The sequence below is a fragment of the Elephas maximus genome, chromosome 26 (genome assembly GCF_024166365.1).
Source record: "Elephas maximus indicus isolate mEleMax1 chromosome 26, mEleMax1 primary haplotype, whole genome shotgun sequence".
Lineage (NCBI taxonomy): Eukaryota > Metazoa > Chordata > Mammalia > Proboscidea > Elephantidae > Elephas > Elephas maximus.
In genome coordinates, this window is record NC_064844.1 from 16,175,763 (window position 1) to 16,188,665 (window position 12,903).

Consider the following 12,903-nt stretch of genomic DNA (forward strand, 5'->3'; position numbering starts at 1 on the left):
TTGCAGCAGCAACAGGGACAGTCTGATCTGACGGTGACAGTGATATGGTGGTATCTGACAGGATCTTCTTTGGACAGGTCATAGGTCCTGTGAGTAATTACTGTATCTAACTCCTAGGGTTCCCGTGAGGATTAAATGAGCTAGTATGTGTAAAGTGCTTATTGTTGTTAGGTGTCGTCGAGTCGGTTCTGACTCATAGTGACCTTACGCAAACAGAAGGAAACACTGCCCGGTCCTGCACCATCCTTACAATCATTGTTATGCTTGAGCTCACTGTTGCAGCCACTATGTCAGCCCACCTCACTGAGGGTCTTCCTCTTTTCCACCGACCCTGTAGTTTACCAAGCATGATGTCCTTCTCCAGGGACTGATCCCTCCTGACAACATGTCCAAAGTATGTAAGATGCAGTCTCGCCATCCTTGCTTCTGGCTGTACTTCTTCCAAGACAGATTTGTTCGAACAAATCTATCTTGGAAGAAAGTACTCATAATAGGGCTAAATAAATATTTTTGTTACGGTTGTTGCTGTTGTTATCCTTACTATTGAATCCTGGATAAAAAATGTAGTTTAAAGACCCACGACTATTTTTCTCACCTTCCCAAAATTATATATAAAGGTCAAAACACACTAAGATGGGGAGAACAAGAGAAGAAACAACACAACACAATTTTGGAAGCTTGAGAACAAATGGATAAGTGCTTACTGACTTAGTAGACCTGAGAAAGCTGAATCCTGAACCAACAAGGAGGAAAGTCAAGAACAATCAAATTTATGCTGCAGAATTTCCCTGCTGTCTATCCCCTGCAAAGCTCAGCAACTAATAGTAATGGTGACCTCTGGAGATGAGGCTGATGTGAAGAAAGATAAAATAAAGAGATTTGGTTGAAAAGCAGCTAGAAACCCAGATATTCTTCTTCACACTGCACAGCCTCTTCCCCACCCACAGAGGGTTATTCTCTGGAGAAGGGAATCAGGGGGTCTCTAGGCTTGGAAGCACCAGGATAAGTACTGCAAAAAGGAGAATTAATATGTGTGTTCTGCAAGTTGGGCCCTCCAATTCTCTTCCCTCACTTGGCTCCTATGGGGTGCCGGTCCCTATTCCTTTAGGAAGGATTTTGGGAGAATCTTCCCAGGGTAATCTGAGAACTCCAAAAAGAAAGATCTAAAAATACTGACAATCAAGGGTTCCCTAAGTGGCCAAGACAGACTAGTCTACAATAAACTCCCAGTTGACCAATCTGAAATCCAACTGACCATTCCAGAAAGAGAGAACAGAGGAGAAGGAATCATTAAGGAAATAAACATGACATTTTCTAGAACTGAAGGACATAATTTTCTAAATTGTAAAGGTCCACTCAGGGCCTAGTGGAAGGGATGAAAATAAACCTACACCACATCATTCAGTAATTTTAGAATAATGAAGACAGAAAGATTTAACATGCTTCCATACAAAGGATCAAATATCAAAATGGCTTCAGACTTCTTAATAGCAACACTAAAAGCTAGAAAACGATGGAACAATATTTCACATGTTGAGTAAAAATCATGTTCAAGCTAGAATAATATACCCAGCCAAACTATCCATCAGTTTGCACGTAAAAGAAAGCCGATTTGGGATCTTTTTAAAATGTCTCAAAAATTTACATCCCATGCCATTTCTCAGAAAACAGTTGGAGGATGTTTACCAAATTGATGGTGTCTATTTCAAGAAAGAAGACGACATGGGTTAAAAAGAAAAAAGCACAAGCTTCAACATAGGAGAAAGGCAAAAGGAATCTTCAGGATAATAGTGAAGAGGGCTCCCAATGACAGCTGTGCAGTAGGCATAAAGGGCAACTATCCAGACCAGAGTAGTTTAGAAGGTTCTGGGAGAAATTTATCTAAGAATACATAATCAATGTAATACCTAATGTATCTGGACGTTTTGAAAGGAGATGTGAACAATTTGTAGAGGTTTGTGGTTGAATTATTAAGTGTAGAGAAAACAAAGAAATAATTATCAACTGCAGGAAAGACAAACAAGTGAACAAATGTATAGGAAAGGAAATGTAATTATAGCTTACAGTATGGTTTGGCTCCAAACAGTATTTCGCAGTAATAATAACGTAAACAATATATATTCATTTAACCAAAATTATAATAAACTATTCTGAGAGGATATATGTATGTGAGGAAGCAATGGGGGTGGGTGGTAGGTGGAGAAGAGAACTAAATCCCCATCTTCCATAGAGAAAAGTCAATAGATGATGACTAAAATTAAAAAACAAAAAAAAAAAACCAAAAAAAAAACTGGAAGTAACAGTAAAAGAGCGTTATTTAGAAATAAAGATGTCCATACCAAAAGAGTCAGAGAAAGGAGTTGAAACAGGTTGTGTCTGTGAAAGGGGAATGGGTGGGGAGGGCAGAAAACTGCTTTTTATTTCTTTGAACACCCTGTGGAATTATTGGTCTCTTAATAACATCTGAGGTTTATACTACCTCGTGTAAACTTGAGTGAGTCACCGCCCGATGTTGTTTGCAAGTTCCTCATCGATAAAAAGAAAGCGTTGGATTAGATAGTCTCTGAGGCCCTCCTCAAGCTAACGTTCACTCATTATTCCTGCCATAGTAGCTGATATCCTTCCACTAGAGATTCAGCCCTTAGATGTTTAGGAACTTTCTATTAAATTGCCATTTTCTGTGATGGTAATGTAGTGGTTAAGTGCTATGGCTGCTAACCAAAAGGTTGGCAGTTTGAATGCACCAATTGCTCCTTGGAAACCTTTTGGAGCAGTTCCACTCTGTCCGATAGGGTCTCTATGAGTCTCAATGGACTCAACAAAAATGATTTTTTTTTTTGGTATGATGGGTGGGGGAATGCTGAAAACTGAGAACAATATTCTGTGGGGAAAAAGGATCTCCAAGTACCCTCAGTGGCCTTCTAAGGGCCAAGTCCTAGAAGAATGAGAAGGCAAAAAAAAGGGACTGTCCCGCCTCATCCTCCTCCCCTGCTTCATATTAGCATTAAATATATTGAAAATGTATTACAAAGAGAGGAGACCTTTTCAATTATTAGCACCGGCTTTAACGAAAAAGGCCTTCATTAAGTTAGGAAATCCCTAACTGTGCCAATGATAGGAGAAGGCACAGGTCAGCCTACCATGCCCCAAACCAAGTGCACTTCCCCCCCTGTGACTAGCAGGAAAGGAAGACTAAAGTTCTATCACAATTCTGCATGCTTTTCGGGAGAGGCCTGGCTTAGACAGCACAGCTAGCAACCTCAAGATATACTCTGCTCCTTCTGGGGACACCCCTCCTGAGCCCCTTCTTTTGAATTTGCCCGTCCGCCAACCCTGGAGAGGAAAAGACATTTTAGGATTTAAGGGTCAGGTTTATCAGTGTTCTATGGTTTTGATGAAATCTTTGTTCCCCTGAACTTAATTCTTATTTGGCTTTTTATAAACATCATCACTGTCAACATGAAAAGCCTTTTCTAAGCACCTCCTGAGTACAGAGCAATCTAGACTGGGCCAAGGCAGGGGACCCTTCTCCCTCTGCTTGCCTCTGCATTGCCCAGTTCTGGCACCAGGGAGATGATAGACACCTGAGGAAGGCTGGCTGTGGGGGAGTGATGACAACAGCTTGTGAAAGACTGAAGTCTTGGAGAATTTGAGGAGCAGGAGAGCTTTCTAACTTACAAACCTCTTCCTCTAGTGGATAAAGGCCAAATTTCAGTGCTAGAAATGACAAATGTTCTTCATGAATGATAACTTTATGTAAACAAAATGCCTTGTCATTTCCCACCTGCTTTCATACCCTCTACCAGAGTCTGCCTTTCAGTAACCTCTCCCAACCACCTTATGAAGTAGACAAGGCAGGCATTGTCTGAATTTCACAAATGGAAACCAGTCACAAAGAGGTTCCATAACACATTCAAGGAGATTTCTGGAAGGATTCTCTAGAAATGGTTCAACTGTTCTACTCTTGGGTAAAACACAGGTCAGAGAAGGGTGAACTGATTTCTTACCTTTCTTTACTACTTATATTTTTATTTTTATTATGATTACTATTTTTATAATTAAGAAAAATGAGTTCAATTTTATAAAAAGGAAGCAAGGAGAGAAGAAAGGAAGGAAGGCGGGAGGGAGGAAAGAAAGAAGCAAAGAGTTCATTCTTCTAATGCAATTCCAAGAATCCTTTTGGAGCCTGGGCTAAATAAAAGATCACCGAGAATCTTAATAAAAATAAATTTGAGATATAATAATATTGTTGTTGTTAGGTGCCGTTGCATCAGTTCTGACTCAGAGGAACCCTATGTACACTTCCCAGTCCTGCCCCATCCTCACAATCGTCGTTATGCTTGAGCCCATTGTTGCAGCCACTGTGTCCATCTATCTTGTCTGAGGGTCTTCCTCTTTTTCGCTGACCCTCTAGTCTACCAAACATGATTTCCTTCTCCAGGGCATGGTTCCTCCTGATAACATGTCCAGAGTATGTGAGACAAAGTCTTGCCATCTTCGCTTCTAATGAACATTCTGGCTGTACTTCTTCCAAGACAGATGTGCTCTTTCTTCTGGTAGTCCATGGCATATTGAATAATAATATTAGCTAACATTTATTGGTGGCCTACTGTATGGTAGGCACAATTAAAAATTCTTTAGATCTATTAGCTCACTTAATCCCCATAACCTCGTGCGATAGGCACAACTATTATCCCCACTTTATAGAGGGGAACACTGAAGCATAAAGCATTAGGACACTTGGCCAAGGCTGCAGAGGCTTCATTTTTCACCATCCTCTGCTGGGGACAGTGCTCCTGGCCTGTACTAGGTCATTCTGGACTGTAGAAGAGTAAGAAGTATTCCTGTCCACCAAGTCTTAGGTTCTAATCCCAGGGTCCCCAGTCCCCTTTTCCGAGGCAGATCACAAAAGCCCTCACGTTCATGCCTCCCGGACAGAGAAGCACTCCCTGAGAGTCAGCTGCTGTGCTTGAGCAGCTCGGAGAATAACTGGTGTGAGTACTGCACACAACGTACAGAAGGAGAAAGTTACCTGAATAAACTTGGGGCAGAAGGCTCACCCTGTCAAAACCTCCACCTCTCACTGTGTATGAGTGTAAGAGGGAAAAGAGAGACTTTTGAAAGACACTGTTGGGAAGAGTGGAGCCAAAGCGATCCAGCGTATTCTTCCACCATAGTACAGAAAGGAGGCACAGCAATGCTAGGCAGGGGCTCACAGAGCCAGTGCCTTGTACTGCCTGGGATGGGAGTCTGACCTGGAGAAGGGCCAGAGGAAAATGGGCTGTGCGTGCCTATCAGCTTGGACTCTCAAGTGTGAGCCACCGTCCAGAGAAATGTCTTCTTCCCTTAGTTCTTGAACACTGGCCAGTTAGCCACTAATTAGTTCGTGTACAAATTCCAGCGGGTAGGGCTAGAAAATGCAATCTGAGCGTCAGCACTGAAGTTTATCCTCCAGAGTCTGGTCCTGTCAATCTTCCAAACAGATCCTTGGTGGATACCTGCATCATACAAATATGGTCTCCATCTGACTTTGAAACAGCCAGAAGCAAATAGTCAGGGACAAACACTCATAGCCGCTCTAGCTAGCCTCAGACTGACTACCCTGCACAGCCCTACAGCCACCAGCTTGAAACAAAGGCAATGTGGGACAAAGAGATGAGACGGTTCTCATTAGCCCATAAAATAAGATATATGAAGGAATGGGGGCGGGGGTGCCTTTTGGGGTCAAGAGAAAATTGTATGTTGTGTGTTAGGGTGCTTCAAACACAGAGGGCCACATCTATGGGGTAGCAACCTGCTGGGCTGGAGGACTCCAGACCATTACACATCAGAAGAACAAATACTTATTGAGCACCTTCTGTAAGCAGGGGCCATAGAGAGTGAAAGGTAAGCACCCTTATGTGGAACTCTGAGTCACAGAATAGGTATCACAAGAATATTGATATCATAGAATAGAGGTACCAATAGGTATCATAAGTAAAAACAAATACAAGGTTGGCAAAGGGACCTGCCCAATGTATGGTACAGATAAGCGCTAGGTCTGGGAGGGATGATCACCAATACGGGCTGGATGGAGAGGTGGATTACCCAATAAGCAACGTAAGCACAGGCTTACTTGTGCTTACTTTCTAATCTGTAGTGAACAATTTCACATGGTTTTCACCACATGGTTTTCACCACATATTTAGCAGGTCCCTTTAACAGGCTTGTATTTGTTTTTACTTATGATACCTATTGATACCTCTATTCTGTGGTATCAATATTCTTGTGATACCTATTCTGTGACTCATAGTTTCACACAAGAGTGCTTACTTTTCACTCTCTATGGCCTGGGATAGCCCCTGCTTGTAGTAGGTGCTCAATAAGTATTTTCACCACAGGATGTGGTGAAAAACATGTGAAATTGTTCACTACAGATTAGGAAGTAAGCACAAGTAAGCCCGTGCTTACCTTGCTCACTGGATAATCTGTCCCCGTCAGGGACTGTAAATTTGGAAAGAGGCTTTGATTCTGTGGGAAGGTGCTGTGCAGTTGGGAGAGAGAACAGACGCCAGCCATACCTAGACGCAGAATCTTAAATGTGGTGAAAAAATGTGAAATTGTTCACTACAGATGATCTGGTAAGCAAGGTAAGCACTGTGCTTACCTTGCCTATTGTGTAATCTGCCCCTGGCTGGGTGGTCAGGGAAGGTTTCATGGAGGAGGTTCACTTGACATAGTCCTGAGGGCAGAATGGTATATTTCTCTAGACCTGTGGTCCCCAAATTGCCTGGGAAGCTTTGAAAAAAAAATATACAAATTCTAGAACTTCATACCAGGTCTACTGAATCAAAAGTTCCAAGAGTGTTACCTTACAATCTGTATTCTTTTTTAAAATTACTATTACTATTATGACAAATTTAAAACAAACACAAGAGTAGACAGAATAGTGAATTCCCAAGTCCCCATCACCCTACTTCAACAAGGATCAGCTCCTGGCCAATTGGTTTTCATCTATGTACCTGTCTACTTCCCCTCCTCCCGTATTATGCAATCTTATTGTTTATTAAATGACGGACTCTGAGGCAGTCAGACAACAACTGTGAATGGGGAACCACTGACCCAAACACAGACCGAGAGCAAGGGAATCCCAGGAACAGCAGGGACAAAAGGCACAGAGAAAGGAGAGAGAATGGTATTTGGGGGAGAAAGGCAAGTAATGTGGAGTACCTAAAAAAACAAACCAAACCCATTGCTGTTGAGTCGATCCCAACTCATAGCGATCCTAACGTGACCAGGAGTAGTGGTGATAAGGGTCGCAAGTTCATTGGAGGCTGCCAGGGCCCTGTTAGCACACATGGTGCCTTTGTAAGATACACATAAAGGCATCATCTCCTCTGGGTAGACAAACTTTCAGAGCACTCCTTTTTGGAGCTGAAGCCACCCACACAGGGCCCTAGGCCTGGTAAGTGGATCCTTGGCTGGGTGTCAACCCTACTCTCTGCCTCTGCCCTTTGCTTCATACTGGGCCTACCACACAGCTGCCTACAGCAGCCCTGGGCCAGGTGGTGAGGGAATCTGGAGGCCTGTAATGGCATTGGAACTTTATTGTGTAAAGGTTGAAGGGTGCTAAGAAGAGGACTGTGTGACAATCAGGCTGTCCCTTAGAGAGAGTGTTGGGCAGCAATGGAGGGAGATGAGGGCAGACTGCAGGGCAGAAACCTGAGGGGCCATGAGTAGAATCAGTAAGAAATTGCAAACCAGCCAGGGGAGAAGGGAAGAGTCCTTGAGGATCAAGTCCTGAGAGAGAGAGGTTCAGAAGATGGACTTGATGGAATCTAACCAAATGAAGGTTGGAAGAAGGAGTAGTCCAGGCCAACACCTAAACTCCTTGCTTGGGGCACTGAGTGAGTGGAGCCTTCAATAACCAAGAGAAGGATAAGGGAGAGAGTTTGCTTTGTTTTGTTTTGAGGTGGGAGAATAGTAATGCGAATAAGTTTTGAGTAAACATGCTTAATTTGAGATTGGAGGAAAGTCCAGAAGGTGTTGGAAGTTTCGTTTGGGGTTTTGGAGATGGTGGGGCTCTGGATATAGCTATATGGGAGTCACTGGCATATAGGAGTCATTCAGAGACATGGGAAGGTCGAAATTGCCCAGGTAGAGCATAGGCTCAAAGAGTAGAAACAAAGAGGGGTGAAGGTCCTGGGAAAAACCAGCATTTAGAGAATGGGGGAGTGGGCAGGGAGGGAAAAGAGCCGTTGTTGTCGTTGTTAGGTGCCATGGAGTTGGTTCCGACTCATTACGTACTACAGAACGAAACACTGCCCAGTCCTGCACCATGCTCACAATCATTGTTATGCTTGAGCCCATTGTTGTAGCCACTGTGTCAGTCCATCTCATTGAAGGTCTCCTTTTCTGCTGACCCTCTACTTTACTAAGCATGATGTCCTTCTCCAGGGACTGATCCCTCCTGGTAACATGTTCAAAGTACGTAAGACATCTCACCATCCTTGCTTCTAAGGAGCATTCTGGAGATGGAGAAGAAATGGCCAGGGAGGTGGGACTGAGAGAGAGAGAGAGAGAGAGAGCAGGGCTCATAGAAACCAACAGAGCAAAAGTGGTCACAGGTGTGGTGAGAGGGAAGCATTCATTTAGGAAAGCAAAGAAGAAAATCAGAAATGTAAGGGAGGACCAAGTGTTGGAGTACCTGGAATGACAAGCTAAAGAGTCTGAACTTTGGACTTGAAAAGGCAGGGTACCAAGTGTCAAGATTGAACTTGTTGGTCAGTCAAATCCAAGACTGCAAACTTACTAAGTTACATTACCTAAATCCTGTCACTTACCTTGGGCAAATTACCTAAGGCAAGTCTCAGAATCCCTGCTAATTAAATGTGGGTCATAATGTGGCTTTCATAGAGATGTTATCTGGATGATATCCCAAGGGCCAGCAGCTCTTATCACTGGAATATAACAATGCACTGCCTTGTAACATGGATTATCTTTTCACGTATCTGTCCCCTGCGGCTCTAACTAGTTTGTTAACTGCTTTGAGTGCAGGGATTAGGGGTTGTGAACTAATTGAAATCAAATGGCTATTTATTATGTGTAAGTTGAGAAGAATATACAGACTAAGAAAACTACTGAAGAATTAAATAAAAAAGGTCCACATAGATGCTTGCCCCTAACACAAGGTAAACAGTGGTAGGTGCAGCAATGAAGGTCTAAAGAACGTATGTGGGGGGATAGAAAGACTTGCTCCAGCCGGTGGGACCAGGTGGGTGCAGGCAGGCAGTGTCTCAGTAAGGTTTCTAGGCTGCTCAGTGTGGTACAGAGGATGGCGCAAGCACAGCAAAGTGGGAAATTGACAGGTGAGTTTGAGGAATGCTAAGAACTTTGGTGGGTTCAAAATGAGGTGCTGTGGGAAGTAGGGAGAGAGAGTGTGTTTGGCTATGTGAATGGAATTAGTCACACCCTCGTATAATCCTATAATCCCCTTCTCTTCAGTATCACGAAATCTGTGACTTGCCTGTAGCCAATAGAATATGGCAAAGGTGATGTGTTATCACTCCCAAGATTATTCTGCATTATAGGGCAAAGGTGAAGGGATTTTGCAGATTTATTTTAGGTCCCTAATCATTTGACTTTGAGTTAATCAAAAGGGTAGGCCTTTAACCTGGGTGGGCCTGATCTTATAACGTAAATCCTTTAAAAGTGGGTCCAGAGCCTTCAAGCAGGAAAGGCTTTCTCTCCCGCTGGTCTTGAAGAAGCAGGCTGTGTGAGTTCTAAAGCTTCAAGAAAATGGATTCTGCCAATAACCACGTGAGCTTGGAAGAGGACCCCGAAATCTAGATGAGAATGCAGCCTGGTTGACACCTTGATTGTAGGCTTGTGAGACCCTGAGCCGAGGATCCAGCTAAGCCATGCCTAAAATGAGCTGCTAAGTTTGTGGTAATGTGTTCCCCAGCAATGGGAAACTAATCCAGGGACTCACATTGTGAAGATCCACGAGTACCAAAACCTGTCGCCGTCAAGTCTGACTCATAGTGACCCTATAGGACAGAGTAGAACTTCCCCATAGGGTTTCCAAGGAGCGCTTGGTGGATTCGAACTCCCGACCTTTTGGTTAGCAGCGGTAGCACTTAACCTCTACACCACCAGGGTTTCCAAGCCATGGATACCAAAAACCAAAACCAAACCCAGTGCCGTTGAGTCGACCTGGCCACGAGGGTTTCCAATCCATGAGGAGCAGGCTAAAATGTATGGGCTTCCTTAAGTGGGTCATAAGGAGCTATTGACTATTTTTGAGCAGAGACAGGCATGCTTCAGGGAGCTAAGAGATGGCAGGGGGAAAGAAAGCCTGGAATGGTGATGGTCAGACCCACTGAAGGGCATTTAGTTAGGGCTTTGTTCCCAGAAATGGGCCAGTGACTAAGTTCTGGGTTAAACCAAGATTATAGCCAGCCTCTCTTCTACCAATTAAAAAAAAAAAAAAGAGGAGGACGCAAAGACCAAGCAAAAAATTGACAGTCATTGAAAAAAAACTTAAGGAACCTTAGTGTCCCTGTTGCTAATTATAAATATTTACTCCTCCCAGAATTCCTGACCTCACAGAAGAGCCTGCGTAAATAGTCCTGCTCTCTTACTGGAAAATTTGTGTGTATCTGTGTGTCTGTGTGTGCGCATGCGTACATGGGCGCAAAGCTCTACGTTTTCTTGGAAGAGAGACAGGGCAGTAAGAAGGGACTGGATGATCTGCAAAGAGTCACTTCCTGTTGGATATTGGCAACTTCCCTTCTCCCTGTCCCAGATCATAAACCCTGAGACCCCCGAGCAAATCCTCCTTCCCTGATTCTATCTGCAGGGGACAACAGAACCAAACAAACTCAGGAAGTGGCAAGAGGTTGGGAAGGGGAGGAAGTTCATGGCACAGAAGGAAAAAGGAAAGAGAATACCCTCTTGTTCAAGGAAGAGGGTGGGGGAGAGACAGAAATGAAGGTCGCCACAAGGCCACTTGGCGCCACATCTTTAAAATGTCAGGCTTGAGCATTAAATCAAAACTGGCACAAACAGTGGGGCAGATCTCCTGGGGCCATTCAAATATTAACATTCACAATGATAAACAGCCCCCAAAAAAGTTCTCTGTAAGCAAATTGGAACAAACAAGTAATCTAAAGCTGGTTGCTAAGAGACCAGTTGGGTGGGAGCCAAAGTCAGTTCAAGTGTCCAGAGAAGTCTTTATTTTTTTTTTACTTTAAAACCAGAGAGGAGGCAATAAGAGGCTACCTGTAGATGACTCCATGTTGGTGGAGGAACATGAGGGCCGAGGTGACCTCTGCAGCATAGAACCGTGAGCGGGGCTCATCAAATTTTCGGGAGCGCTGAATCTGAAACATGAGGTCTCCACCATTGACATATTCCATGACGAAAAAGAGGCGGTCCTGAAAGGAGGGAGAAAAATGTCATTTAGCTCCTGTCACCTCAGCTGTCCATGCAGGCAAGAGTATTTCAAGAACTAATACCTGAGGGAGGAAAAGGAGCAAAAGTGGATGGACACTGTTAGCACACAAGCCAAAAAAAAAAAAAAAACACAAGCGAATGAAGGACATGACTCTCTTTCCCTGTCTTACTTTTTGAGGAGAAACATGGGCATCAGCTCGGCCTAGTGGCTGAAGCCCACAATTGACTGGAAAGAGACCTGGGTCCTTGTCTGATTTCTGTCACTAACTTGAGGTATGGCCCTGGACAAGCCTCTGTCCCTGTGGAGGCTCCAAAACCGAAACCAGATTCAACCTGTTGCCATTAAGATGATTCCGACTCATAGGACAGAGTCGAACTAACCCCACAGAATTTCCAAGGAGTGGCTGGTGGATTTGAACTGCCGACCTTTTGGTTAGCAGCCTGAGCTCTTAACCATTGTGCCACCAGGGCTCCATGGAGGCTCCAGTTACATTTATATGTGTGGTAGGTTGAAGAATGCCCCCTCCCACTCTTAACCAACAGATATCCAAATCCTGATCTCTGGAATCTGAGAATGTTACCTTATATGGCAAAAAGAAAAAAGGAAAAAAAGACTGCAGCATAAATAAAAAATTTCGAGGTAAAGAGATTATGCAGGATTATCAGGGTGGTCCTTAAATAATCACAAGTATCCATATAAGAGGGAGGCAGAGGGAGATCTGACCATGCACAGAAGAGAAGAAGGCAATGTGACCATGGAGACAGAGTGGACTGAGGAGTCCACAAGCCAAGGAATGCCAGCACCATCAAAAGGTGGAAGAGACAAAGAGCGGATTCTCCCCTGGAGCCTCCAAGAGGAGTGTAGTCCTGCTGACCCTTTGATGTGGCCTGTGAAACTGAATTCGGACTTCTGGCTTCCAGAACTGCAGGAGAATAAACACCTATTTTAAGCCACCACATTCGTGGTAATTTGTTATAGCAGCCACAGGAAACTAATACTGTATGTAACATGAAGCTAACGAGGCTCCAAGAGCCCTTCTCTGTGAGTGCCACTCTCCACTTTGGAAAGCCTGCCTTCTGGGATTCTCAGCTCGGCAGGCTTCCTTTGAGCTCTTCCTTCCACACAGCCTTCAGGATGACTAAACCACAGTCAAACCTCATGGGGGGTGGGGATGGGGCGCGCCTTTTTATCTGTAATCCATGGTAGAGGATAGACTTTTGCAGAGTTTCTTCATTAATATTTTCTAAGCCTAGATTGGGAGCACTGTGCTAGGTGGGAGGCAAAGAATTATAAGCCATCAATGCCCTTGGGTGCTTACAATCCCGGATGGAGTTGAGAACTGGGCAGGATGACAGAAACCAAATGGGAGCAGAACACATTAAAGGCATTGAGTGCCGAAGGAGGCTCTCTGGAGGCCATGGAAGGTTCCAGAGGGAGCTGGGGCTTGAAAGAAAGAATAGAGGGTA

General features: G+C 44.1%; 1 protein-coding gene across 3 annotated transcripts in view; it reads right to left on the reverse strand.

The window, feature by feature from the left end:
* The window catches only part of PRKCE (protein kinase C epsilon), a 625,949-nt gene that overhangs the window by 93,960 nt on the left and 519,086 nt on the right, over nt 1-12,903 (reverse strand). For all 3 annotated transcript variants that reach the window (XM_049870334.1, XM_049870335.1, XM_049870336.1), the window contains exon 11: nt 11,263-11,417. In XM_049870334.1, the coding sequence (XP_049726291.1) occupies nt 11,263-11,417 (155 nt within the window). The remainder of the gene's footprint in view (nt 1-11,262; nt 11,418-12,903) is intronic.